This window comes from Haemaphysalis longicornis, unplaced genomic scaffold, assembly GCF_048455015.1.
Source record: "Haemaphysalis longicornis isolate Haplotype H1 unplaced genomic scaffold, Haemaphysalis longicornis Haplotype H1 scaffold_3, whole genome shotgun sequence".
NCBI lineage: Eukaryota > Metazoa > Arthropoda > Arachnida > Ixodida > Ixodidae > Haemaphysalis > Haemaphysalis longicornis.
This window is the reverse complement of record NW_027526335.1, coordinates 169,424,542-169,451,922: the sequence shown is the minus strand read 5'-3', so window position 1 is coordinate 169,451,922 and position 27,381 is coordinate 169,424,542. Positions and strand designations below refer to the sequence as shown.

General features: G+C 47.9%; 1 protein-coding gene across 1 annotated transcript; it reads left to right on the top strand.

Annotated features, from left to right (window-relative positions):
- On the top strand, nt 1-27,381 carry LOC144175670 (glutathione S-transferase 1-like). Its single transcript, XM_077704715.1, has 5 exons — nt 1-246; nt 4,398-4,456; nt 9,879-10,020; nt 15,697-15,867; nt 27,163-27,381. Exons 1-5 carry the CDS (start codon nt 37-39, stop codon nt 27,298-27,300), a joined length of 720 nt encoding a protein of 239 aa, XP_077560841.1. The 5' UTR covers nt 1-36; the 3' UTR covers nt 27,301-27,381.

The window sequence follows — 27,381 nt, the reverse complement described above, 5'->3', positions numbered from 1 at the left end:
CTGCGATCGATTAAATGGACGTCAGGTGATGATCCGATGCCCAGTCGCACATCAGCCGCCTCGCTCCTTGGTCGTCCAGGCTTTTGCCCCTTCTCTGCCGCCAACATGCCCGTCGTGCTGCACTACTTGGACGGTGCCTCGCCCTGCCTCTTCGTCCGTTCCGTGGCCAAACACATTGGCCTCGAGATAGATATTAAGGACGTCGACTACTACACAAAGGAACACCTAGGCGAGAAATACCTCAAGGTACGAGCCCTCGCTTGATTTTTTATTTTTATTTGATTGTAGGGTTTAACGCGCCGACGCAACGCAGGCGATGAGGCGTGCCGTAGTGGAGGGCTCCGGATTAATTTTGACCACCTGGGGATCTTTAACGTGCGCCGAAATCTCGAACACACGGGCGTTTTTGCTTTTCGCCTCCATCAGAAAAGCGGCCGCCGCGGCCGGGAATCGAACCCGCGACCTCGTGCTCAGCAGCGCAACGCCTTAGCCGCTGAGCCACCGCGGCGGGTCCCTAGCTTAAGCTTAACCTTTTAGATTTCGTGTTTGTGGAAGATACTTGGTGGTTTGGCACGCTTGGTATTGTTCCTAGAATGGTTCAACAGGTGCGGTAATTTATGAGCGGCTATATTGTGACGTGGTAGCGAAGGGAATGTATTGTTTGGTGCCGGTAAAGCAAATGAGACGAACGATGGTTTAGGATGATCAGCGATCTGATTACAGTATGTACAGCGCGGCCATGACAGCGCACAGCCATGCTGCCTTCTCCCAGCCCCTCCGTCGTCATTTGCAAGTTCGTCCTTTTTTCCTTCTCGTAACTAACCCCCCGGCTGGAAGCGACCATCCCGGTAGAGGCCACAACAAAGACAAGTGCGATAAGGTTGAGCGATGCGATGACCATAAAACCGTGATGATTGCCTGCAGCCATGGACGTCGATGATCTAGTCGACGATGCCTAGTCCCGCAGCAGCGACGTCGTCAAGGCAGCGACGAAGCGTCTCAGTTAGTCGGATCCCCACCGGAAGAGAGGGCTGGGGACATGGCATCTTTCCTTGGTCTCACCTATTCTCACTTTGTCGCGGCTGATGTTGTTGGTGTGGTCACGGGCTGGGGAAGCGAGGCAGGGACGTTGTCGGATGCTGGTTGCGGCAAGGCTGGGGCTGCCCGACACAGTTCACGCTCCGTCGACGACTGCGCCCGGCCCGAGACGTTGCGATCCATGGACCCGGAAGGGGATGACTTCGCACCGTCCACGAAGATGTTACCTGGCGGCAGAACAAATGAGACGAATGATGGTCAAGGATGTTAAGCGATCTATTTACAGTTTGTACATGGCGACCATGGTTGTTTGGTTGGTACCCTTTAATCACCGTGCATACCCACCTGGAGGATCTCCAGGAAACTGCCTGTAACGATTAGGCTGTGATCCGTTTTATTTTAGAGTAAAAAATAATAAAGAAAGAGGAGAAGATTGAGACAACTAAAAAGGAATTTTGGAATTTAACAGATTCATCAGGACAAAAATCAAGAATGAAAAAAATTTCACCATGTTCCCGTAGGGGAACCCTGAGTAGTATGCGAAGCAGCCATGGGGTCCACTCAAGTTCCCATTAGTTCAACTGCGCGAGCCCTCGTTGCATCAGTAGCAGCGTCTTGGCGGCGTTGACGTTTCCTTTCGGCTTCGCGAGCCCGAAATTCGGGATCGGCCTGTTGCCGCTGCCGTTTCGTGGCAGTGGGTCGAGCCCTCTTCTCCGCGGCGCTGACACTGGCGTTGACGCTGACTCATCACGGCGTTGTGGGAGGAGAATGAGGGGAGCGAAATGAGTCATTCATACCGCGGAACTACAGTGGCGCCCCCAGCGGAGTATGCAGCGGCTACCGCAGGTGTTGCCATTCGTTGCGCAATCCCAGGGAGGAGAAGAGCTTCGGAGAAGAGAGGAGGAGTGCCGGAGAGGAGCGGAGCGTCGGAGAGGAGAGGAGGAATGCCTCGCATACTACTCAGGGTTCCCTTACGGGAAGATGACGACGGTGGTTGAACGCGAAGCTATCTCGTGATGGATTCTTTGGTTGGCCAATCCCTAGGGGCATCCTGCCACAATCATCACCAGCGGGAACTACTCAGGGTTCCCCTACGGGAAGACGACGACGGTGGTTGAACGCGAAGCTATCTCGTGATGGATTCTTTGGTCGGCCAATCCCTAGGGGCATCCTGCCACAATCATCATCAGCGGTGCCTGGCCAGGCATGTGCAGTGGGGGTGTGGACGCTGCACGGCGGAGGGAAGGACATAGCTTTGACCATAAGATGCTCCGCATCTAAAATTGCTGTCTAGCAGGGCCCCCGGCCTGTCGCCGCGACAGCGCCCAGCCAGGCCGCGTGGTGCCCACAGCTTTGTTGTCATTTGCAACGCCGTCATCTTTTCTTTCTCGTAACAGCTGCGATGTCCCCGGAACAGCACGCGCACGAACATCACCGAGTGTCTTCGTCTTCCTCCGGCAACCTATGGGCCGGTTTAGCACAGAGGCGCGTACCCGTCGAGAGGTGTTGCCCACTGGTCCAATTGAGAGTCAAAGTAGCCAAGGAAAAGAGTCCGTGACAACGTCATACCCATAGATTATTAGCTGTATCACATGGTAGGAATCTTCGGCAACATTGTGACGTAATCATTTAAGTGACTGCTTACAAAGAAAACAGGGATGATTTCCTCCGCACTAGAACTTCGTTGAATCATGCATTAACTGTGACCCTAACCCAGAACCCACTTTTTCCTGTAAAGCCAACTGCGAAAGAGAACCTTGCGGTCGGAAGAATGTTCCAAGGTAGGAGAGCAATTACAGCTTCGCCGAACACCGCTCCACTAAATTTGGGTATAAAATGCTTAACCGAAACCTGTTCTTTACATAGGACCTGCGCAAAAACCTGAAGCGTTCCTAATGTAACTACCTGTCACCGTCACTACAGCCCCAAGTATTTTTTTGAGGTGCGAGTTGTGTAAACGATTCCCGTAGAAGCTGCTTTTACGGCGCCATCGGGTGCACGTGGTGAATTCCCCGTTTAAACAAAGACGTGCCATTTCTATTGTGCATCTGAAGGACGCGTATGCTCGGGACAACCGGATGGAGCGTAAGAGAGGTTCTTGTTTATCGTCCGGCCACCAACAAACGATTAAAAGTCTACATTTTTTGCGGAAACAATCCGTCGCTTGTGGTTCATCTTCTGCACTTATTCGTTCCACTTTCTGTCCACTCACTTAACCGAGAAGGTTTCATTGTCAAGAATTGCATCACCATCGTCCCCAGCACTCTTCAAAAAAATTTATTAATCGCCGATACAAAGACCCGCTGTGCTAAATACTACACGGGTCGCCTAAACCATACACACTGCATGTATCACTTCACTTACTACACCACTCACTACACACACAGTTCACTCCACAGTTCTCCATAGTTCACTAGTACACACACTATTAGAAGCACAATTACTCTGAAAGATCACTGTAGATCACATCCTCGAAAGTTCACAACAATACGTCAAGATCAATACAACAGTCAATAGGGTAGAATAGACACTTCTATTTGTTTGTTTACCACACGGATAAACCGAGTGGACCACCGCTGAAGGAACTGCTCTTCCCCCAGCGCGGCGAGCTCAGCCTCCAGGTGATCGAATAGACGCGAGCGCATTTTCCGAAGCATTGGAAACATGTACTTTTGCGGCCGCGCTCTGAGAGCCGCAAAGCCGCGCCTTTTCCAGATGATCTGGGCACCAACGCACAGTAAAAACAGAACAAATGCGTCGCGCGACTTTGTGCGTGCGTCGAGTTTGTGTCCAAACATCCGAGCTAACAATTTCCAGTAGGTCTTTGCAACCTTGCAATCGAAAATCGCGTGCTGCAGGGTTTCACGCTGCCCGCACTGTGGGCACCTGTTGGAGGGTGCCACACCCCATTTTGCGATGCGGTCTGCCGTGGGCAGGACCCCCCAGCCGCGTTGCCAGCTGAAATCTCTGACGTCGGCCGGTAAAAATGAGGCCGTCAGCTGCTTCCACCTTACCGCCCTGCTCTTTCGGAGCTGGTCCTGAGTGAGCTGCGTCACTGCGAGGGTTTCGCAAATTTTACTCGGTGGTGTGTTGAAGACGTCAATGTCAGGGAGTTGCGTTGTACACTACAGTGCATATATGAGTGCTGCGGGGTGCTCTGCTTGGCCGTTGAGACTTCCGACATGTGTATGGATGGTTCAGCTTGCGCTACTGTTACGAAACGGGATTAGACAGAAACCTTTATTATTTACAACACCAAAACGCCTCTTCGTTATCCTCAATCTGTATTTGCACTTCAGATATCTTTGTTTCTTTTTTCTGAACTGCTATCTAAATGCACGTCGTATTTCCCGTTCCAGATCAACCCCTTTCACAAAATGCCGGCGATCGACGATGGAGGCTTTATCCTTTACGAGAGGTATGTCTCCAAAATCTGTTGCCTCGTTCCTTTGCGCGCGCAGTATATTTGCGTAACTTTGTTATCTGCGCGAAAAACACAGAAACTGTAGTGGAACTTGCGATTTCATGTTTGCGGTCGCCACCTGGTAACGTCAACTGGGCTAAAGTAGCCAGACTCAGGTGCCGTTGCTTTCCTGATCGAAATAATAATGCGCTGCTTGCGCAGTGCTTTCCGCGCCTCTTTGGGATCCAAGAGCGAAATTATAATTCCACCAACCAACGCTCGGGGACGAAAAAGTGGATGTCCAAAAGATTTGTCGCGTCGTGTTTGCACGTTGGTTAGTTAAAATATAGAACTATTGTACGATTTCACTATAGTTCCCATGGAAAGCCGACAAAAGGTCTTAGATCTCGAGGGCGTTAAGTAAGAGGAACTTGAGAATCGGAAATAAGGGATGAGCACGGTAGCTTGGTAGAAGCATCTTGCTTTGAATGACTACTACGGTTCAGTAAGCCCGGCAACAAATAATAAAACTAAAAGCTTCCACTCGATCACGCGCAGCCCGCATTCCCATAGCAAGCATTATTGGTTCAAAAGCGTGAATTGCTGAGCTAGTCGGTTCATGTACCGAAAATGAACAAGCGAATAGGATGCAGGAAAAGAAAAAGAAGACACACAAACAACACCGCTATAGCCTAACAACTCCGACGGTGTTGCTTGTATACATTTCTTTTCTCGTCCTGCGTCCTTTTCGCTTCTTTATTTTCAGGATAGGTTGTTGGTTCGCTCCGCCCTTGCGAGCCTTTTTACTCGTGTTACCTGCTTATCTCCCTTAAAGAACCCACGAAGACAAAATACTACAAGTTCAAATCATTCAAAGCACAGCCATGAATTTTTAGAAACTAGCCATGTATCCGCTTCCTTCTCTGCAAATGTCGTCCAAGGACGATAGTCCTCTGCCGCCACTGCCAAATAAAGCGTCTCCTCTTCCCCGTGCACCTCTCACGCTCTTCCCTTACCGTTGCGCTTCGCCCATGATAAACACCGTGAAGGTCTAATCATGTCAATCCGCCTCTTTCATTGCGGTGTGCTGCCACCTAGTGTGCCTAGCGGAAGTTGAAGCTGTAGGGTTTGCCGGCGTTTCCTCCGGCTGCATTCTCGTTGTATGCACGGCAATCCCACATTACGGCGAGGAGCAGCCGAAGTTTTTCTTCTGTGTTGGTGTTATAACGCCTTAAGATGACAGCCCCTGGTCATCACATAATACCGGGCGGCTTCTTATCACTGAATGAGGGCTGGCAGAGAAATCTCGGACAGATCCGTGTGCCGTCCGAGTAGCAGAGCGAGCAGTACTTGGAGTCGTCTGGCATGAAGTGCGATCGCCAGCTCAACAAAGGCCGGTAGTTCGCAAAATGCCTTTAAGCGCTGGACACATGTACGATTGGTACACGCGATTCGCATGCGACTGATCGTTACGACTGTCGCCACGACTAGTCGTACGCGTGAATTTGAGACAGCCCGATGCGCGCATGAGATGCGTCGTCGGCGTCGCTCCGCCCATTGTTTTTGCTCCATGGTCAACTACGATGATCGCTTAGCTGAATTTGTAGATTCTGCGCGTTTGTTCGCAAGAAATGGATAAAGCAAGCAATCGTGAAGCGTTTTCTGCCTTCGGAAACAGTCCGCGCACACGCCGGCCGCGCCTGCCAGCTCGGCACACTCAGCGGCTCGAACCGGCGCAGACCACGGTAGCAACCGCGCTTGTCGCTGCTCTTCTGAATCAATCTGATCGCTAAAAAGTTCCACATGCGAGAAAGTAGGTGTTAGTGTGGTGAAAAATTGTGCTAGGGATTGTTGTCAGGGCTTATTTTAAAAGCGGCGATCAGATATATCTGCCGCGATGGAAGCCTACGCTGACCGGTCGCCGCGGCGCGCGGTGCGCCGAGCGGCCGAGAGATGGCGATACCTGCGCGGAAGCATCGAAACAGGCTACGCAGATGTCTTGGTCACCGATCGCTCAAACGGCAGCCATAACTTAAATACAGTTCCACATGCGAGAAAGGGGGTGATAGTGTAGTGAAAAGTTGTGTTGCGGATTGTCATTCGCAGTTGCACAGATAGCAGCGATCAAATATCTGCCAGGATGCTAAGCCTAAACTTCCCATCACCCGAGCCGACGCGAGCGACGCAAGCCGCCGTAGCCGATCGCGTGCGGCCGACGGGAAGCGATAGAAGCCGACACCGTTCCCTTTTCGGCACTCCGAGTTACAGCGGAACGCAGCACAAGTTGTGGACATTGTTCCGCGCATAACGAGCATGCACACACAAAAAATCAAACGATGTAAATACAACCACGACCCCTTCCCGCTTGTGCGGTAGCTGTGGGGAATGTCGTCTGCTGCCCCTACTGGACTGCTTAGGGACTTGGCCGCTAGGGGATTGCGCATGCGCAGTGGGGTTGTGAAAGAGGCGGATTCAATTTCCGCGCGTTCGCACGGCTGGCGCGTGATGTACTGGAATCTCTCGTTACTGTTGTAAATCTTGGAATGCCACCACGAGGAGACGCCGTAAGCGCTTTTTTCATCATGCATATGACAACGTAAATAGAGAACGTCTGTGGAGAATGCTGGAACTCCAGGGATTAGATTACGAGGTAATAAAGGTCCTTATAGCAATTCGTAAAGATAACAGAGTGCACTTGGCGTGGGAAGGGCAGAAATGCGCACAGCAGGTCAACACCCATCGGGGACTGAAACAGGGATGTCCTTTGAGCCCAATACTGTTTATGCTGTACATGGCAGGGTTTGAAGAGAAACTAGAAGAAGGTCAATTAGGGTTCAACCTAACGAATATGTTGCAAGGCGAAGTGGTACAACGGCGTATTCCGGGAATGTTATACGCAGACGACTTTCTTCTTTTAGCTGATAACCAGACCGACATGCAACGGCTCATAAATATTAGCGGTCAGGAAGCCACCGACCTCGGGTTAACTTTTAGCGCAGAAAAATCGGGAATAATGGTTTTCAATGACCCTAGCACTTACGCGGTGTCAATCCAGCATGTCGAATTACCCAGAGTCAAGGAATATAAATATTTGGGAGTGGGGATAAACGAAGGGGGTAACTACTTAAGAACGCACGAGGAGCAACGTAAGGGTAAGGGAAAGCGAAACGCAGCTATAATGAAGCATAGAGCTCTGTGGGGATATAACAAATATGAAGTAGTGAGATGAATTTGAAAAAGAGTAATGGTTCCGGGTCTCAGATTTGCGAATGCAGTACTCTGCTTAAAATCAGACGCTCTAGCAGGCCTTGAAGTGAACCAGAGAACGGTAGGCCGTTTGGCCTTAAGAGCGCATGGCAAAACAACTAACGAAGCAGTGCGGGGAGATATGGGATGGGCGTCGTTTGAAGTTCGAGAAGCGCAGAGTAAAGTATGTTTTGAGAGGAGGCTGAGAGCAACGGATCAACATATGTGGACAGCAAAAGTTTTTAGGCACCTAGACATGAAAAGCGTGGACACGCAGTGGCTAAGGAAGACTGGAAGGCTAACGTTGAAATACGGAAAGAACAGTGGAGAATCCAAGACAGCCAAGACAACCTAAAAAGAGGCAAGGCAGGTAGAAACGAATAAATGGAGCAAAAAAAAATGGAAGCCAAAACTTCGTTAGAGATGTACACGGCTGAAAAATTAGACAACAGAAAGGAAAATTTCTACGATAATTCCAAAGGCAGTGCTTTGCTTTTTGACGGTAGAGCAGGTTGCTTGCGAACGAAGAGCTTTGTGTGTTCACAAAATGGTGGGGTATGCGTGGTCTGCGGAAAAGAAACACAAACTATGCCGCACATAGTGTAAGAATGCGAGAGTATCCATCCGAATCTAGAGGGAAATATTCGGCTTCCAGAAGCCCTAGAATTTAGGGTAGCACAGAGGCAGCTAACTTCAAGGCTGTCGAGGCGACGAAAAGGATTCTAATGCGGGTGGACGAAAAGCAGAGAGGGGTATACTGCATAGGACAGCTACCACCTGTAACAGCAAAAAATAAGTATTTTGTGCCTAATAAGTTTTTGTGCCTGCCCTAAGAGCAGCGCTAGTACTAAACGAAGAGTGTAAAACATAGGCATATAGTTGTTGTTGTTGTTTTTTTGTAAGATGACGCGTCACCACCCCGCTACAAAGGAGATACCACTATCAATCATCAATCATGTATACTTCAGAGTTAAATTACCTTTTTAAGGCGTATTTTCATTTGTTATTGTAAAAATCAAGCACCCATGTACTTATAATTGAAAGAACAATGAAAATGCCCCTTGAGTATTGATGCCTTCCTTCAAATATGCCTAATGTTTTCTATTTATTGAACAATGTTTACCAGTACGAACATTGCCACGAGATTTAGTAGTTTGAAAAGGTTTGCCCACATAAACGTCTCGTTCAAGAATTTGTTTAACTTTTGGAGGAACACCCAGACCGACCAAAATTTTCGCGTTTAAGTGGCAGAAGAAAAACTATCATTTTTAAACCCAATCTGTGAATCAGCCTAAAGCCTGTGACCGCCGCATGCTCTCCATAGTACCTTCTATGGGCCGGTGGTGACATGAACGCGGTTGCCTCACTCCGACATGAAAAAGGGTTTCAGTTTCAGTTTCAGTTTCAGTTTATTGTTTCAGTAGAAATGGTACAGTGCATCAATAACTCTAGGAGGTCCCATAGTCATAGACTGGGCAAGGGCCTCCTACCAACAAGTACGAACGAAAAGTACACCTGACGCGGTTAACAGCAGTAACAATCCTAAAATACACGAAGAACATGATTACACAATCCAGCCAAATAATGTTACTAAAAATCAGAATTATTATACAAAAAGGTAATTAAAGGGGGATATTCATCAACATACCAATTATACAAGTACATAATAACAGTCGTTAGGCCAAAATTATCCAGCGAAGCTGCCTCTTGACAAGCAGTCAAGCACCAAATATAATTACCAAAACGCACAAGCTTTGGACACTTTACATCGGATGGATGCGGGATAGTTACCTTAGTTCATAGTTTTTGCAGGAATTTGGGTGTCTTTCTGCCGTGTAGAGATATGAATCACTTTATGTGACAGAGAAATCAACACATTTGGTCTTGCTCAACGATGACCAATAGACGCCTCTAGTCATTCGAGTAGTCTCTTAGAAATTGTTATTATAGTTCCAAATGAGAATGAAATGTGTATTTCCTTTCTTCGTCAGAAAGGGACTGCTATAAGCAAACATGCACCGTGCTGTTGTCTGGATCTGGAAAAGCACGCCCTTGCCACCACACAACCCGCCGATCGGCTTCCCGTAGTTCCCGAATGGTTACAATGAACCAATGCACTGCATGCTTTAGCCCTGTCACGGCCAAACAACGAGAAAAAGCGGCCACATTTGTCTTTTATCGTTTTTTTCAGCAACGCCATCGCTTACTACCTCGTGCGGAAGTACGCCCCGCAGTCGGACCTCTATCCCGGCTGCGTGAAATTTTGCGCCCGCATCGACCAGACGTTGGCGGCTCTTTCAAGCACCATCCACCCTCAAGCGGTTGCTTTCACGGTAAGCCTTACGTGGGCTTGGTCTCCATTGTGAGCGTACTTGTGTTTTTTTTTTTTTCAGCAGCTCGTTCTTGCAACACTATCCTGTTTTTAACAGTGTCACGTACTAGTCGCTTTCACCGCGCTTTGAACAGTGCGGCAGTGCACCTTAGGCTTGTAATGGTTACCTAGAACTCGCATCAGTCAACATATAGGCTCTTAAGAGTTCGTTACTGAACACTGTAAGCCACCACTAACGCATTAAAAAAAATTAAAAACAGAAGGTTGGACATTCGAACGCAACTCCCACTGACGCTTCATTAGCCAACGCAGAGGGTCACCAACACAAAACAGCGCAACAGGTCTCCCTAAAGTATCTGGAGAGTTTGAATCGGTTGCCAATGGAGGCGCTACAGGTGTCGCTATGCTTGAATTAGTGCCCCCTTTTCTGAAATTTGCGATTATTTTAGGGGCGAAGGGGCTCGGGCTGTCGGCGTCTCCTGTCGTCGTCTTACGTCGTCGCGGTAAATCAAGTTGGCAAACGAGGGTCAAAAAACAAGTGTATAATGAATAAATCGGTTCAAAATGAACTAACATGATTTAAACTAATTTTAAATATAGAAATTATCTGACTTCGATTCCATTATAAAACAGAATTTTTTTAAAATTCCGTCTCAGAAATTGTTTTCAAACGCCAGGTTTTTTTCTGTAAAGCATACATCTTAGCATGCTGGGGCGTGTGAAACGAAGACAACTTACGGCCAGTCTGTCTCTCATTTATTTCTTTAAACCCGGTTCAACGCAAGAGAGGGCGCCACCGCCTTAGCAAGCAAGCGATTGCTCCTCCCACCAGCGCTTCTCCGGCGCCCAATCAGCGCGCGCCGTGAGGCAAGATAGAGACAATCTTTGAATAGACTTATACACTGCGTGCTTCACCCCACCCCAAATTTCACGTGAGTAGAGATGGCCCGGTATTTTTTTTTTTTTTTTGAAGAATAACACTTCTTGCCTTGTAGTTCAACCGTGGTTTCTTTAGAGACGAAAAGTTTGCCCATAAATTACGGTGAAATCCCTTTTTTTCTGCTGGCTTAAAAGGGCGATTTAAAGTTCGTGACCCTAGCAAAACGGCTCCATATTAACGCCAGAATTATACACCGCATTTTGACTGCATCTTGGAAAATGATGCGCAGCACTCTTGCGGACTGTAAGAAGGAAGGAAGAAAACTTTATTAAGAAAGGATGGCCCGAAGCCGCAGGGGAAGGATGGCCCACTGTATTAAACTACCTTGTCGATCGGGCACCAGTTTTGCAAAACGTCGTTTTTTTTTTAACAGCGAACCTCTTTACCAACTCGTTATTTTTCCTTTCCGCAGTTAAAAACACCAAGAAAATGCTGAGCGTGCCTGAGCGCGTGCTTCGCGGCGACCGCCGTGAAGTTTAATAATCCAAGAAAATGCCTAGCGCCTGTGCGTGCGTGCCACGCGCAGATCGCCAGTGTCCTCGGTGCACGTTTGTCAAGCCAAGCGTACCCACTTAGGGAAATTAGGCAAGATTGCACCCCCCCCCCCCCACTTCGCAAAAAAGAACTGCAGCGTTCGCCAGAATACTGACAACACTTTCGCTATCGCAATCACACTGCTCACGTTACTCGCTAGTTATAGCTGCGCCCACTTTTTAGGGCTGTGCGTTCGTCATTCGTTTTATTTTATTATTTGCGATACAGTGCCCGTTGACATAAAAATGACCTATTTACAGATAGATATGGGCACCCGTCTCTCGGAGGAAGGCAAGAAGGGAGCGGTGGTGGTGTCCCGGCAGCCACCGCTTTAGAGATCGGGGGTCTTCCAGGATAAAGGCCTGTGCATCTAAGGTGCCGACTTCTACCTGAGTCCAATGAAGGACACGCCCATATTAGATTGTCTGCATCAGCTTAGTCGGCAGGAGGTGCAGAGAAGGAGCAGGTGTCATCGAATGGGCCGTGCTGGCGTAGTGGCTACGCCCGGGTCACAGCTGGTGAAATAGCCATTCCAGCGCGAAGTTTGCGCAGTGAAGCCTCTTCCCAGCAAGAAAGTCTACTGGGGAGGTCCTTTCCACTCGGTGGGATGAGGGCACGTGTGGCACGACGCAGATCGTCCCCCCGTTGGGGAAAGTTTGCTAGTGGACCGGTTGTTACTATTGGCAGCGGCTGAGGAATACACGTAGGCTGACAAGCCCTCCACTGCAATGTGAACGGGGAGCGTATTCCGCCGAACCCACAACAGCCGGAGAAGGCAGGAGTGCGTGTCTGGTAGTGCGCCATTCGCATACGCTAGGATGTAGTCTTAGAAGTTCGCCGGCTCAGTCGCAGAGATGGGTCGGCCACAGGTCGGCCACACGCAAGATGAGGAGGCCGATCGCCTCGAGGCTCGCCGCGCTAGGGATCGAAAACGGAAACGAGTACAGAGAGCCAACACGGACTACGTGGCCACAGAGCGTGCTGCTCAGTGCTCACCTCACTCGATGATGATTAATAAACACACCTCTAACTCAGCGGTGTCAGCGTGGTGAAAACTGGCAATGCGTACACAACGTTCATCGTCTAATGATAACTCACGCGTTACTGTGAGCTTTCCTATACAGGGGGATCAAAGTTAAGTCGATAGGTTTCTTTTTTTTTAATATCGCGCTTAGATTTACGTTAATACCACCTCTACAGTGAGGTTATGCGCCCAGGGGGACACAGAATTAGGTGGTAACTATTGATGTCAGTGCCTTAATTAACTAAAATTTAATAATTAACTTTTTATTGGCTGCAGTAAGCAGGCATGTTTGTATCATAAAGTTAGACGCAATCGTCTTTCTACGAAGTTTCGTTAGGCCGGCTTCTTCTAGCGCATCTGTGCTCCGAGAGATCCGACTGCGAATTTGAATTGCCGTTCCCATAATTGCGCGTGCTAGGCAGTAAGGGCCGCAGCAAAGCTCGCCTTTTCGTGGCATGCCTGCTGTGTACGGTGCTCAGTTTCCGAACGCGGTGGAGGCATAGGCAGAATTGGTAACTGGCACCCTTTCAGTCTTGGCTGGCGTTATTTGCTGCTGTACTCGAGAACTCGGAACCGCTATCGAAACACGGAACAAAATGGAGGAGCCTTGCGCCGGTCTTCACTGCCTAGAATGCGTAATCATGCGAATGGCAAATAAACTTCGCAATTCGACATCTCGGAGCCCGGATGCGCTAGAAGAATTCTGCCAAATGAAACTTCGTAAAAAGACGATTGCGTCTAACTTTTCAATACAAACATGCCTGCTTACTGCAGCCAATAAAAAGTAATTATTCAATTTTAGTTAATTAAGCCACCGACATCAATAATTACTACCCAATTCTGTGTCCCTCTGGGCGCATGACCTCACTGTAGAGGGGGTGTTCCTGTAAATCTGAGCGCCTAATTTTAAATAAACCTGTCGACTAAGTAAGAAGTAAAGGTCTTTGCGGCAGCGAAGACGAAGCAAATCGGTGCAACCATGGACTTAATCCCTCGTGATGGTCGTAAAGGTTGCGCACAACTTCGTTACCTTCAATCAAACTTGTAGCCTTAACTTTGAATGGAGCTGGAATATTTCGACTAAACGTGGTGGCGGATGTATCGTCATAGTTACTGCACTCTAAATTTATTTGCGTCCTTAAAGCTGACTTTTTGTCCATATATATATATATATATATATATATATATATATATATATATATATATATATATATATATATATATATATATATATATATATATATATATATATATATATATATATATATATACCACCCTTAGTCCTTAGCAAAAGCACAGGAAAAACATGCTTGTAAAGGTTTTATAAACGACAAAACACCCTCTAAAAGGGTGCTGTCTGGTGTTTTCGTTATAGTGTAAGAGCGTTGATTATAGGCAGCGAAAATTCCCCTTAAGTTTGTACATATGTGCAGCAACTGCAGTGCATCAGTTCCGATCATCTGAGAAGTATCGCGGGCCCTTTGGGCACTCACAGGGCCTTCGCGACATATATTAAGCCCAAGTAATCGAGGTTGGTTATAGCGGAGTTGACGGAATCTTTCATTGGTATTGCTAATGCATCACCATTTTATTTCATTTCCTGCCTGGGCATCTTTAATTTCTAGCGCGCTTTCTTGAAACACTCCGGACTTCGCAGCCCACGCCTCTAATTTTGCGCATTGGTTCACTTCGGGCTGCGTTCCGCTGCTTGAATAAATAGTTTAGCCCATTCATCCCGGCCGGGAAGCGAGCACGCTCATGCGGCGGCACAGCGGTTTAGCTGCCAGAACCTCCTCGACTCTTCCGAGCGTTTGCTCTACACGGGGAGCAAGGACAGGCCAGTCCCATATAATGAAATAGCTAACCCCTATCGTTTAGGCCGCCTCAAATACCCACCGCCACATCACTCCGTGACCAGGTGGCAATCTGTGGCACGAATTATTTTCAGTCTAACACATTCCCCAACCCCGCCGACTACAACCTCCTCTTTCCTGACCTCTATAAAGACTCATGCCAGTGGTGCGCCGCGAAATCTAACCTCCATCATAATATTTGCGGCTGCCCACAGCATCCCACTTGCACAACACCCACAACAGAGATTTTCGGCATAAATACTTTGTAGAAGTGAGATGCAATGCTGCTCAGCTCCGACGCGGAGTCCCACGAGTCGCCCGACTGGTTGAGGATACCGCAAGGGCCCACGGGCTCCTGGCCGACATCTGATCGGAGAGGACCCACTGAACACCCCATCCCGGCCCTCTCCATCCCCTTTTTTGGGCGCAGTGAAGTTTGTTCATTGTCCTCACACCCTCCTTAGCTCTTTGCATCAAGTTTCGGTTGTTGAGAGCCTCTGAAAGCTGGATCGTTGCAAAAACTATATGTAGTAATGCGCATACTGCTCGGGGTATTTTCGCTCTTGCTTCTTTACTAGGCGGTAGAGCCGCAACGGAGTCATTTTAGTTATGTGATTACGAGCAAAACGAAACATGGGATACCAGCGGCAACTTATAAGTACGGCTTCTCATTTTCACGTTATGATTCAGAATTAAAGACGCAAACTAAAGAAGTCCCAATGTATTTGTTGGACTGAAAAATTGGAGCGCTGCGTTCAGGCGAACCCATTGATAGCTTGAATTCAGCGGTTTCCCTGTAAGGCATTGCGGAGACAATTTCCTGAAAAGACTTAACAACGCCAACTCTACTTCAGAAGACATGAATGCGAATGTCGCAGATATTTGTTCACTATCCCGTAACGAGTAATCCTGGAAGTTCCGAGCACTCGCTCTTACCCACACGCACTACTCCTACTACTACTACTACTACTACTACTACTACTACTACTACTACTACTACTACTACTAATACTACTACGAGGGAGAGAGAGAGAGCTATATCGAATACTGAATAACTACGACCTGAATGAAACAACCATATTTGGAGAAGAGCAGATCGTCCCGAAAAGGGGTTAGCAGTGAAAAAGCAAAAGTAAACCGAGAAATAAATACACTGCATCTACCGTTCCGTAATCGCTTTTTTAGCGCCGTGCACTTTTGTAATCGCAGTGTTACTTTCAAAAACGCCGACACACGCCAGGAGAAAGCTTATGGTGTTGGTGGTAACGGTGGTGGTGATGGTGGCGGCCATGATATATATACTGTACCGTATCATGTGTTTTGCAGATGGGCCGCTTTTTCCTGCACAAAAAGCCAACCGACCAAGAGACGGCTGCCTACGAGGAGAATGTGCTCAGGGGTATCGAGAAGCTCCTGGGCGGAGGAAAATTCGCTGCAGGCGACAAGCTGTCTCTGGCCGATCTCGCCGTTTTCGCTTATCTGGCCATAGCCCTAGAGGTAAGCCGCGGTTCTGTGTCATCTCGTCGTCGTCGCGGCCGTGGCGAATCCGTCGATATTGTCTCCTGCGACCGCCGCCAACCGGCACGCACTTCCGAAGTGGGAAACAAAAGCGAGGGTGTGCCTTAGTGAGAAAAGGTCCACACGAGAGGCCAACCAGAGTACGTTCTCGGAGGCCAGGACTCCTCTGCACGTCGCGCGGGGCAGCGAGAACTGTGCGCCGTGCGTGGTCTGAAAGGGAGCTAACGTACGCGTGAACTTGCCGCTGATCAACAGTGCCGCTCAAGAAATAGGCTTTCGCCGACCACTTGTGTGAACGGCGCATGGGGACAGGTGGAAGTCCCCATGCCTTTATGCACAGTTAACTTTTTAAAACCCTTTTTTGGCCACAAAGGGTATAGCGTAAGTGGAAAAAAGGTTTTGGGAGGCCATTACAGAATTTTTTTTAATCTGAACATCCCCATTCGTAGCTGTACACCCTTTTTTGTGGAAAAAAGGGGGTTGACCAACTTCAACACCCTTGGTTTTTGGTAGGGCATTGAAAGGGTGTGGAAAAGGTGTTCAGCCGTTGATTCATTATGGCCACGCATCATGTCTAATTACACTGCGATTTATCAGACATCCCTTCGTACCCTCCTGCCCACCTCATAAGAAATGTTCAAAAGCAAAAACATATTGTGCAGTGATGGCTCTTTTCCATGGACTTTGCGCCTCCTGGCCAAAGTTTAGCTTTGGCACGTGAAACGTCAATTTGAACTTTTAAAATTAAGAAATACTAGAACTAAACATAAAATATTTACGCCCTTATTGCTTAAAAAGGTGTTGTATAAGTGGAATAAGGATGTTGGAAAGTTACACCATTACACCATTTTTCTTAGGTTAGAACGCCATAATTTGTAGCTTTACACTCTTTTTGTGTGGCGAAAACGGTGTTGACCGACTGCAACACCATTGATTTTCTGTAGGGTGTTGAAAGGATGTGACATATGTGTTCAGTTGCAAAAAAAAAAAAAAATAACCAGCGGAGCTGGGGGTCAAACCAGCTTCTTCTGGCATTGCTAAGTTTTGCAAGGTTTTGGTAAGCTGTGCCAGAGTCCTTCAAAGCATTGAAGGACTCTGGCTGTGCTAAGCTTTTTTTAGATTGTGCAATGTTCTTGCTACGCTAGGAAAAGTGCTGAGGGGTGAGGCCGAGTTTAGCCGAATTTTACCAGGCTGTTCCCGTTTGTCCTCCACACTGACAGCGGATCCAAGGGGGAAACAAGCTAGGTCGGCCCCCAGCCCTGCTGTTTCTCTGGCTTTGCACCACCGGTGCAAGTTGCACCAATTTTTTTTTACGTTTTGGAATCCCAAAAATACTAATGGTATACAAAGAGGTGCGCATACACATGCGCCCCTTGTGCGCGCACTCGAACGGGCTCGAAAGCCGGCTTCACTGATATACTACCCAACCTTTGGTGGTGTAACCTTTACAGGGGGTGCAGTTCTTTGTCTTGGTTTTTTTTTTTTTGCTAACGCCACCGAACCTGGCGCAAGATTAAACCACTCCGCTGCTAATAAATTATGCCAAGTCGTGTTGTTTGATACATCGTGGGGTACAAAATATCCCTTCCCTTGTAAAAATATTCTGTCCACCCATGTAAAACGGGTCTAAAATGCCTGCAAAGTTGGAGATATTTTACACCTTTCTTCTTAGTCGGCAGTATCACACTTTTTTCTCAGTTTCCGACACCCTAATTTGTAGCTGTACACGTTTGTGTGAAAAAGGGCGTTGAAATAATGAATACCCTTTCTGGTGATTGTTCGAATGGTGTGGAATAAGAATTTGGTATTTAATAATATTCTACGACTTGTTCAACATAATAACTACCTCCCGATTAGAACGTTTTTGCAAAGCCACAAGCTGACTTCGTTATGCTCACATTATTATGCATAATCTCAAAATTAGCGCTAATATCTGATTTTCGCGACAAGCCCACCGACTATATCGGAGGACATTCCTCTGCTGGCTATAAAAGCACGAGCAGATGTATTTGTAAGTAAGTTTGTAATCGCTCTCCCCATGCATCCGGTTGGTTTCCTTGCTCAATTGATTGTGGTCCCAAGTGCGACTTGTGCTTGTTTAATGTGTCCGTATGTCATGCTGCGGGCTAAGACGATCCATATTGTCACGCGTAGCAGCGCTGCTCACACCGTTCTCCAAGGGCCTTAAGACCTTACACGCTTTTAGGGTGTTCACAAGAACACCCTTTTTTTTTATCTCTACACCGTTTTTTAGCCAAAACTCATTTCAAAGGTGAGCGCCCTGGGACAAGATTTTTACTCTCTTTTCGGCAAGAAGGGTGCAATAAAGCTTAGTGTGTATGTAAGGAACACTTAGCTAGACTGTGATAGCAATAACAACAATGGTTTATTCATCACAACCAGTTACACAATGCTCCCGGAAGCTCCCCCTTAAAGGGGGCATGTAGACGAAACACAAGTTTGGTTCACTCGAAAGTTTGCGTCGTTAGAATTATACTGACACCACTTCTAAAGTAAACTTCGCTCCAATAAGCTATACAATTAGGGAAAAATGGAATGGTCGTGCGACTCACTAGCTCACTTCTGCACTAAAATATATGACGCCATCCGTGCACAGCCGTGCCATTGGCTCAAGGCCAGCGCAATCAAACTCAAGTAATGCAGTACTTGTAATCTTGCAGAACGAGCTATTTTCGCTTGAATGTAATGCATAGTCATTTTTTAGCAGCATGAATGGTGGTGTAAACAAGGGAAGTTGCGGAAGTGCACTTAAACATAGAAGTGCGTACTGCTGTCTCCTATAGCTGAGCAGCTCCCCGGCGTTTTGGGGTCTCAGTCTCACACGACAGTGGCCGATAGAGATAAGCGGCATTGCCTTACGTAACCCAGTTGGTCGAGCATACCCCACGTTTCACGAAGCGATTACTTTTTACCGTGACAAAATCAAGCCAGGGGAAAATAAGGTCTCAAAGAAAGCAAAGACGAACAGTGGTCAGGCACAGTGTGGTTGCGACATCTGGGAGGGCTGACGGTAAACTACAGGTTCCGCAGTCCGCTGCAGAGCATAACGCCACACTATTGTTCGCTTGAAGAACTGTTCTTGCTACTCCATGTTCATCGCAGACAGTGTCACGAAGCGCACGATTTGGCGCGAGAATCAAAATTTTAAATTTAATTGAATCATTTATTAATAAAGTATCGTTTACTGCCGGACAAGCCCTGGGGGCCGTGAAAACAAAATCTTTCGAATAAAACAAACATGTATTTTGTCCCACACACGCACGGGCATCAAGAGTCGCCTAGAAATCACAGGGCCTTGGATCTCCGGATGAACTGGTCACCAGGAGCAATAATGCCTGAATACTATGATTACCTTTTTTATGGAAACAGTTCTTTTTTACGGAAAGAGTTTTTTTATGGACGTCCCAAACGCCGCTCCCGCCTTACCAAGCCCAAGGACAAGTGGACTTGCGGCTCATGTCCTTACACCTGCAACAATTAGATGTCAGGGCCCTCAGAAATCTACTTCCGTACCAGTCTATGGTTACCTTTGCATAAAACTTCGATTTGAAGAAGCACTTGATCATCCAACTTCAGTAAAATATGCTGTTGGGCTAGTTGGTTCATTGCTTAAGGAAAATCTAGCGCTACAAACGAGGACAGAAAAAACGAAGAACGACGAGACAGATGCGCTTGTCTCGTCGTTCTTCGTTCTTTCTCTCCTCGTTTGCAGCGATCAATTTTCCTTAACCATCCAACTTCGCGAGCACACTGACACGACCAACCATACGCCCTATTGATACAGTACAGAGGGGAAGCTTACTACTCAAAGGGACCCTGCAACACTCTTTGAGCAGTGCAACTAATCCTGCGCGACGTTTAGATTACACTGCCAGGAATACCTGAGCCAAATATTACCCGTGCATGTGAAGCGGTGAGCGCGTAAATCACTGTGAATGACGCGGGAAAACCAACAGTGCTCCCCTCAATTTTCCCCATTAAGCACCCCTGGCATGGCCTAAACGACGTCATTGAGGCCATACCTATTGACTGTCGCTGGTGAGCTTCGCGGCTTATTGCTCGCATTTTCTGTGACGATCCGCCGTTGTCGGCACTGTGTACCAATCTCTTGGTTGGAAAAGGCGAAGGCGAAAGAGCAGGTATGGGACACAGTGCAAGAGAAGCACCTAGTGGTGATAATGAGGGGCTTAAAGGAGCCATGAAGAGAAAACAAAAGTTTGTTTTATTCGAAAGATTAGGTGTTTCATAGTACCCCAAGCGCTTTCCCGGAAGCAAATGATGCTTTATTCACTGAGAAATAAGGCAATTTAAGCCAAAATTTTAAATCTCCCGCTAAAATTGCACATTTGGTGACGTGAGCAATGGTGTCACACGGGCCGGTCCATGAAACAGATACTTAGTATGTCGACTCCATATAGCACCCACACGCGGGAGTCGACCGAGACGGCGGCCATTTTAAAAATGCTAGTAAAACCTAGTGCACCCGCAGCCCTAGTCATGGAATCGCCTGATCCGGAGAACAAAACTCTCGCCGAGGAGCTCCGGCTTGCATTTAACAACCTCACACCACTTGAACGCTCAACGCATCTAAGTGCACGAGCGGCAAGAGTTGTGGGATACGCGGTGGACGGGAAAGCGACCATTCCGCGATAGCCACAACAGACGAACGCCCTGCCGTCGGCACCGCTGCCTCGTCAGCGCCGTCGCCACGGACGAATACAGACTGGTACGTATGTGCCGTATTTTTATTACGGTTAATAATAGTTCAACTTCAGTAGCAGTATCGCTTATGCCAGTTGGCCGGTGTCGTGTATGGAAAGCCGTTCGCGCGAGCTCTCTGCTTCGACCAGAAAGATACGAGCGTCAATGCGCGGTGTTTACGGCATTTTTCCTCCAAGGTCAGAGCGCCTCGAACCCGAAAATTCGTCTGCGCGACGGCGAGATGTCGAGCTCGGCCAGGCGGTTGTTTCGTACGCATTGGCGCACACGCTTGCGTGTTCGTTCGGAACTTCAACCGTTTACTCCACCGTTTTTTGTCATAAAAAGAATGTGCAGTATGTTTCACGGGCATTTAGCTCGCTATGCAAACTGTAAGCCCTGCCTAACATGCGTTTGCTTTTGCCGGCCTCCGCCAATCGCAGAGCTTAGCCCATGTGACGGCATAGGTTCTGTTGCGGGAAATGAGCTGGTGAGTCGCATGACCATTCCCGTTTTTCCTAATTATGTAGCTTATTTGAGCGAAGTTTGCGTTATAAGTGGTGTCGTTATGGTTCTAACGAGGCAATCTTTCGAATGAACCAAACTTGTGTTTTCTCTTCATGGCTCCTTTAACCGAAAGAAAAAGCGTGGGGTGTCTAAGATTAGCTGCATAAACATGAACGGTGGCAGATCACGGGAAAAATGGTTAGAGGTTCGCGGTCAACTAGAAAAAACTGAAGTATATGCCTTTACAGAAACTTTTCTTCAAGATTTAGAAGAGCCCTCAGCAATGCATGAATATATATGGCAAGGCTGTAACATAACGGTAGGTACTAGAAGGGGGGGAGGGGTCGGCATGCTTATTCAACAGGGAGCCAATTGGCACAGAGTAAACGAAAACTGCGAAGAACATATGTGGGTTAAGGGCACGATAGCGGTAAGAGGGGGGGGGGGACAACATCTTTATTTGCCGGCTAAAAGGTCACGGTGGCTCTCACTCCCTCGCTAGGAGGGGGGTGCCGGCCGCGACTGCTGGCATGTGATCGCCGCCAGCGCAAACTGCGCGGCGGCTTTCTGTGCGTCCTTGTCCGTCTCGCGCACCGCACGAGCGAGATGGGGCGGTAGTATGTTCGTTTCCGCTTCCGCGTCGTTGCACTCCCACATCATGTGGGTCATGGTCGCCCTCGCGGCCCCGCACACCGCACACTGGTCCGTAATGAATTGTTCGGGCGTGACATGCACGGCCCACACCGGGGTCCACGTCGCCCCCTCTCGGTGTTGTAGGAGGAGCGCCGCCTCCTGCCGGGTGAGGTCCGGGTGCGGCGCAGGGTAGCGTTTACGTTGCTCCCTGTGCCACTCCAGGACCCCTCCGTACGTTGTAATCGGGGCGGGCTCCTGTTCTTCCACCCCCGCGTCGTCTTCGTTGTCGTTGTCGTTGTCTCTGGCGTCGTTGTTTTCCTTGGCCGCACGAGGTGACGCGGCGCGCGGGCCGACGGGGCGTCCGGTTAGCGCCCTCGCCGCCCTGTCCGCGTCCTCGTTGCGGTTGCGTACGGGTCCCACGCTGCCCATGTGGGCCGGGAACCATCGTAAGGTTATCGGCGTCCGCGAGTCCAGGGCTCCGCACACCCTCACTGCGTTCGCACACACTTGGTTCCTTGCGAAATTGGCGATTGCCTCCCTCGAGTCACTTAGCACGAAGAGAAACGCTGTTGGGAGTCGCCTATCTGTGGTCAGGTGGTGACAGGGAGGTTAGAGAAAAGAATGAAAAACTGGTAGGATGCATTAAGCGGAACCTCGATCAGTTAAGACAATCGGGAGAAGTGATTCTAGTGGGAGACTGATTCTAGTGGGAGACATGAATGCCCACATTGAGGACCTGGACGGATACACAGACCGCAACGGCAAACTCGTACTAGATATGTGTGAAGAACATAATCTCATTGTAGTAAACAGAGAATAAATGTGAGGGACAAATTACTTGGGAACGAGGGGAAAAGCAGTCCAGTATAGACTACAGCCTCCTTTCAGAAGGAGTGTATGAAAGGTTGACTCTAATGGAAATAGATGAAATAGGTGCCCACAGCTTAGGAAGTGACCATAAACGGATAACATTGACTGTTGAAAAACGGAAGGTCAAAACCAGAAAACGGTGGTACACGACTTGAAATTAAACGATGAGCAAATGGCTAATATTGCCAAAAGCCTGGCGACGGAAATCGAGAGACAACCGACGAAAGATTGGGAATACAGCGAACTGATTGGTTTCATTCAAGGAAAGATAAGGAACGCGAAAGAACGCAACTACTGGAAAGGAAAAAGAAAACCTAGAATCTGGTGGAACAAGGAAACCAAGGAAGCTATAACACAAAGGCAGCAAGCCTCGAAAGAGCACAGGGAGGCCAAGCGAGTGGGAATGCAAACCGAGGAAATAACTTTGAAGTGGAATTGGTACCGCCTTAAGAAGCTGGAACTACAAAAACTTGTACAGCAAAAACTTAAGCGAGAAAGTGAGCGATGGGTCTCGAATATACTGGCAAAGAATAAAGGCGCGCCGAGAAAGTTTTGGAATCATGAAAAGGAACTAAGGAAAAAGACCGAAGAAGTACAACGTCATGTCATAAACGGCGCAGGCCAGGTACTAAAAGGGGAAGCGGTATTTCACATACGCTAAATGATACAAGAGAAGTTCTGAACAACGGAGAGAGGGCTACAGCATTCAGGGAGTGGGGCAAGCGAAGTGCGTACAGATAGAGAGCTAAAGTTAGTTAGAGAATCTAAACTGGAAAAAAGCCGACGAAAATGTTCCAGCTAATACGGCAACAGGGACGGATGAAATTCATATACGGCTGGTCAACCTACTGGGTCCAAAAAGCAAGGCACAACTGATTCGAGCAATTGATAAAGTTATAAAAACTAAGCAAGTACCGGACAATTGGCGTAACAGCAGGATGAAGATGATATATAACGGTAAAGGAGACAGGGCTGATGCCAATTCGTACAGGCCTATTGCAGTTACCTCAGTGGCATACAGGATGGCAATGCTAGCTATAAAAGCGGAACTACAGGCGTGGATAGAGGGGAACAGCATACTGGGAGAAATGCAAAATGGTTTCAGACGAGACAGACGCTTAGAGGACAATTTATTAGTCCTAACCCAATGCATAGAGGGGTCATTGGTTCAGGATCGACCACTACGGATAGCACTTCTCGATATAAAGGGAGCCTACGACAACGTAGATAGAGAAATTCTATGGAGCAATATTGAGCGGAAGGGATTAGGCCAGGACTTTATACAGCTGTTGCAGGGAATTTACAATGAGAGCGAGGTGCAAATTACCTGGGAGGACCAAAAGTGCACGGAACCGGTAGTCACAAATAGAGGTTTAAAGCAGGGTTGTCCTGTGTCGCCATTGTTGTCATGCTGTGCATGGCTAGACTAGAATGAAAGCTTGAAGGCAGTAAAATAGGTTTCAATCTATGTTATAGCCACAAAGGACAGGAAGTGGAACAACATATCCCGGGACTGATATATGCAGATGATATAGTACTACTAGCAGATAGCAAACAGTGTCTGCAACAGCTCACAGATATCTGCGAGGAAGAAGCTGAACTGGGGTTTTAGCACAGCAAAGTCAGGAGTTCTAGTTTTTAATGACAACGCCCGTAACGAATCGGTATTCGTTCAAAAAGCAGCAATACTGTGGGTAACGGAATACAAATATCTGGGCATATGGTTAAACGAAGATCAGGCGTATCTAAAAACTCATGAAGAGCATTTAAGAATGAAAGGCAGAAGAAATGTCTCTATCATGAAGCACAGAGCACTGTGGGGATATAACAGATATGAAGTAGTGAGAGGAATCTGGAAGGGAGTAATGGTACCAGCACTCACCTTTTAAAACGCAGTAGTGTGTGTCAAATCAGATGTTCAATCAGGGCTAGAAGGAAATCAGAGGGCCGTAGGTCGATTGGCATTAGGAGCACACAGTAAAACAACAAATGAGGCAGTGCAGGGAGACATGGGATGGGCATCCTTCGAAGTGAGAGAAGCACAGAGCAAAATATGTTTTGAAGAACGACTTAGAAATATGGATGATCAGAGATGGACGGCCAAAGTGTTACGGTATCTTTACATGAAAAGCGTGGACACACAATGGAGGAAAAGAACCAAAAGGCCCAGGACAAAGTATATGAAACCTGGAAGTGCAGGGAAAACGACCAACGCAATAAAAAATGAAGTGAAAGAAACAGCGACAACGACCTGGAAAAAGAGGATGGATGCGAAGAAGTCCTTAGATATATACAGGATCGGGAAGCAGGAGATCGCAAGGGAAAAATTATTCGATAATACCAAAGGGAGTGCATTGCTTTTTGAAGCCCGGGCGGGTTGCTTGCGGACAAAAACGCTTATCCGCGAGCCGGTACAGGAAGAACTATGCGCAGGCTGCGGGAATGAGCCAGAAACCATGCGACATATTGTAACGGAGTGCAAAAGTATCCGTCCAGCCCTCAGTGATGGAGCCATCCAGCTTCCGGAAGCCCTTGGCTTTAAGGTTAGGGGAAAAGTGAATTGGACAGCAGTAGAGGCTAGTAAAAGAAGGTTAGAATGTTGGTGGGAAAAGAGCAGAGAACAATCTGGAAAGACATGCGAACAAAGAAGTCAGACTAGCACAAAAATTTCGTAAAAGTATTTTCTTTTTATTTTGACATAACTTTTTTATGTATTTTGTTTGTATTTTTTTCTTGGTGAGGTGATTCTACAGTGGCGTTGCGACTAAGGCCGCTGTGCAATGCCACCCGTTAGAAAGGGGAAGCCACTAAGCATCATCAAGCATCATCATCATCATCATGGTTTCGGGAAAAAATTGTTCCCACGGGGTGTGCGAATAGGGACACCCGTTAAGTTTGATGATGATGATGATCGTTGTGGCCAGAAGCCTTTTGTATCGGGCGGACACCGAAATGTCCAAGCCAGGTGAAAAAGTTAAATACATATAAAAAAGAAAAAAAACGGCTGAATGCCTAAAGTCATTGCACCGTCTCCACCAGCGAGAAAACTAAAGGTAGCAGTTTTCCTGCAGTCTTGTGCATATGGTAAACTGCATGCGTATGTACGTCCACTGCACTGTCACCATTCACTGCAGTTGACTTGTGCGTTCACTGCACCGTCACCACAGCCGCACCCAGCCGAACCGATCGCTGCCAGAGTTGCAATCGTTCTTTCGTTGTATGTACGTCCATGGCATTGTCGACGCCGTCCTCGAACCCTAGCGCCTGTTGTACAGTGGCGTTGACTCTGGCGGGTGGGCGCAGCTTGCATCAGTGCAGCACCAGGTGCTCCATGCTTTCCTCGTGGTCGCCGCATGCCCTGAACTTTGCTGCTTGTTGCTGTCGTAGCGCCGGCACATAGCCTCCTTTAGTAAGTTATATAGGAGGCTTATATAGACGCCTGGATTCCTCTCCCTCTTTTCGGTGACCTTATAGTCCTCTTGCCTTTTCAGACAATTTGCTTCGCGATACGCTGCCCCTTTACGCTTCCGAATGGCTTCGATCTGTCTCCCACGTGTTTGGTCGTTGCTCGTTCCAGCAGCTATGTGCTGGGACAGTCGACGCCGACGATGGTGGATTTCGCTGCCTGTCTGTTCGCTTGCTTGGCTGAGTTCTTCCCCTGCCTGGATACTTTATCTGCCGTGCACTGGCGTGGCCGGTCACACTTTGCTACTGCTCAGTTAAAGGATGTGTTTCGCAACGCCTCGGCACTAACGCCAGCTAATTAGCTGAGTTGGCATCTAATGCTTTTGCCTTAACCGAACTTTGCAACACTTTTGATAAACTCTTTCGCTATTTTCTTCGCGCCATAAAGCACTGCGAAAGCCATACTTATCGCCAGCACTCAGTGGCAGCGCGTGATTTGTTCGTCGGAGCAGATTCACCTTGCGTTTCTGCTTTGCTTTTTCTGGATTTCTTTTTGAAGTGGCTATCGAATGCATTCATTGCTGCAACTGAAAGAAAGCGGGCCAATAGTCGCCACACCGCTTCAATGACGCAATTCGAGCGCGCGAAGAACGCCAATACCAAGGAAAAGAGAAAATTTTTGAGCAAGCTTCTAAGTTGCCTGATGGGCATAGAGGGTAATGTTTTGGCTGCGGTTCTTTGTGATCTTCCATCATAAGTACTGGTTGTGTTTGTCCACTGCGTTATGAAAGCATTAAGGATATAGAAAAAATGTTGAACAGAGCGTCGTGGGGTCTTTGTGATATTGGGAGTAAAGGCGTCAACGAAACAACTATCGTGGCGAATGGAGATATCGTTAAGCCTCGCCACAACGACTCATGATGCTGTCTTATCTGTATACGCCACCTAGGTTGGATGCCGCGACCACAGAGCCACAGCCAAGACTCAGCGCACGGGATTAATCGCGGGAGCACGTGTACTGGTTTCAAGAAAACGTCTGCCCAATACCAAGAATACGGTCCCTTTTAACAAAATGATGTATTGCCTGTTTCGGTTGCCCACGTGGTTGTTTAGGATTTCGATTTTTTTTCCTTTTTTCAGATTCCTTTCGTCGACACTGCCAAGTTCCCCGAGCTAACCGGCTACTACCAGCGTGTGAAGGCTATGCTTCCATATTTCGAGGAAGTATACAGGCCAGCAATCGCCCATGCACAAAAGGGATGGAAAATGATGAAGTGATTTACAGTTTGAGCAGACACCTGCTCGGGACATTAAAGAACAAAAAAACACGAATAAAAACCCCGCTCTGCAAACAAAGAA

Bases quoted from the DNA above. Each gene is read 5' to 3' on its own strand.
- LOC144175670 (XM_077704715.1), top strand. From the start codon at position 37: ATGCCCAGTCGCACATCAGCCGCCTCGCTCCTTGGTCGTCCAGGCTTT. The intron at 10,021-15,696 runs GTAAGCCTTACG...TGTGTTTTGCAG, and splicing joins CTCAAGCGGTTGCTTTCACG to ATGGGCCGCTTTTTCCTGCA. The intron at 15,868-27,162 runs GTAAGCCGCGGT...TCCTTTTTTCAG, and splicing joins ATCTGGCCATAGCCCTAGAG to ATTCCTTTCGTCGACACTGC.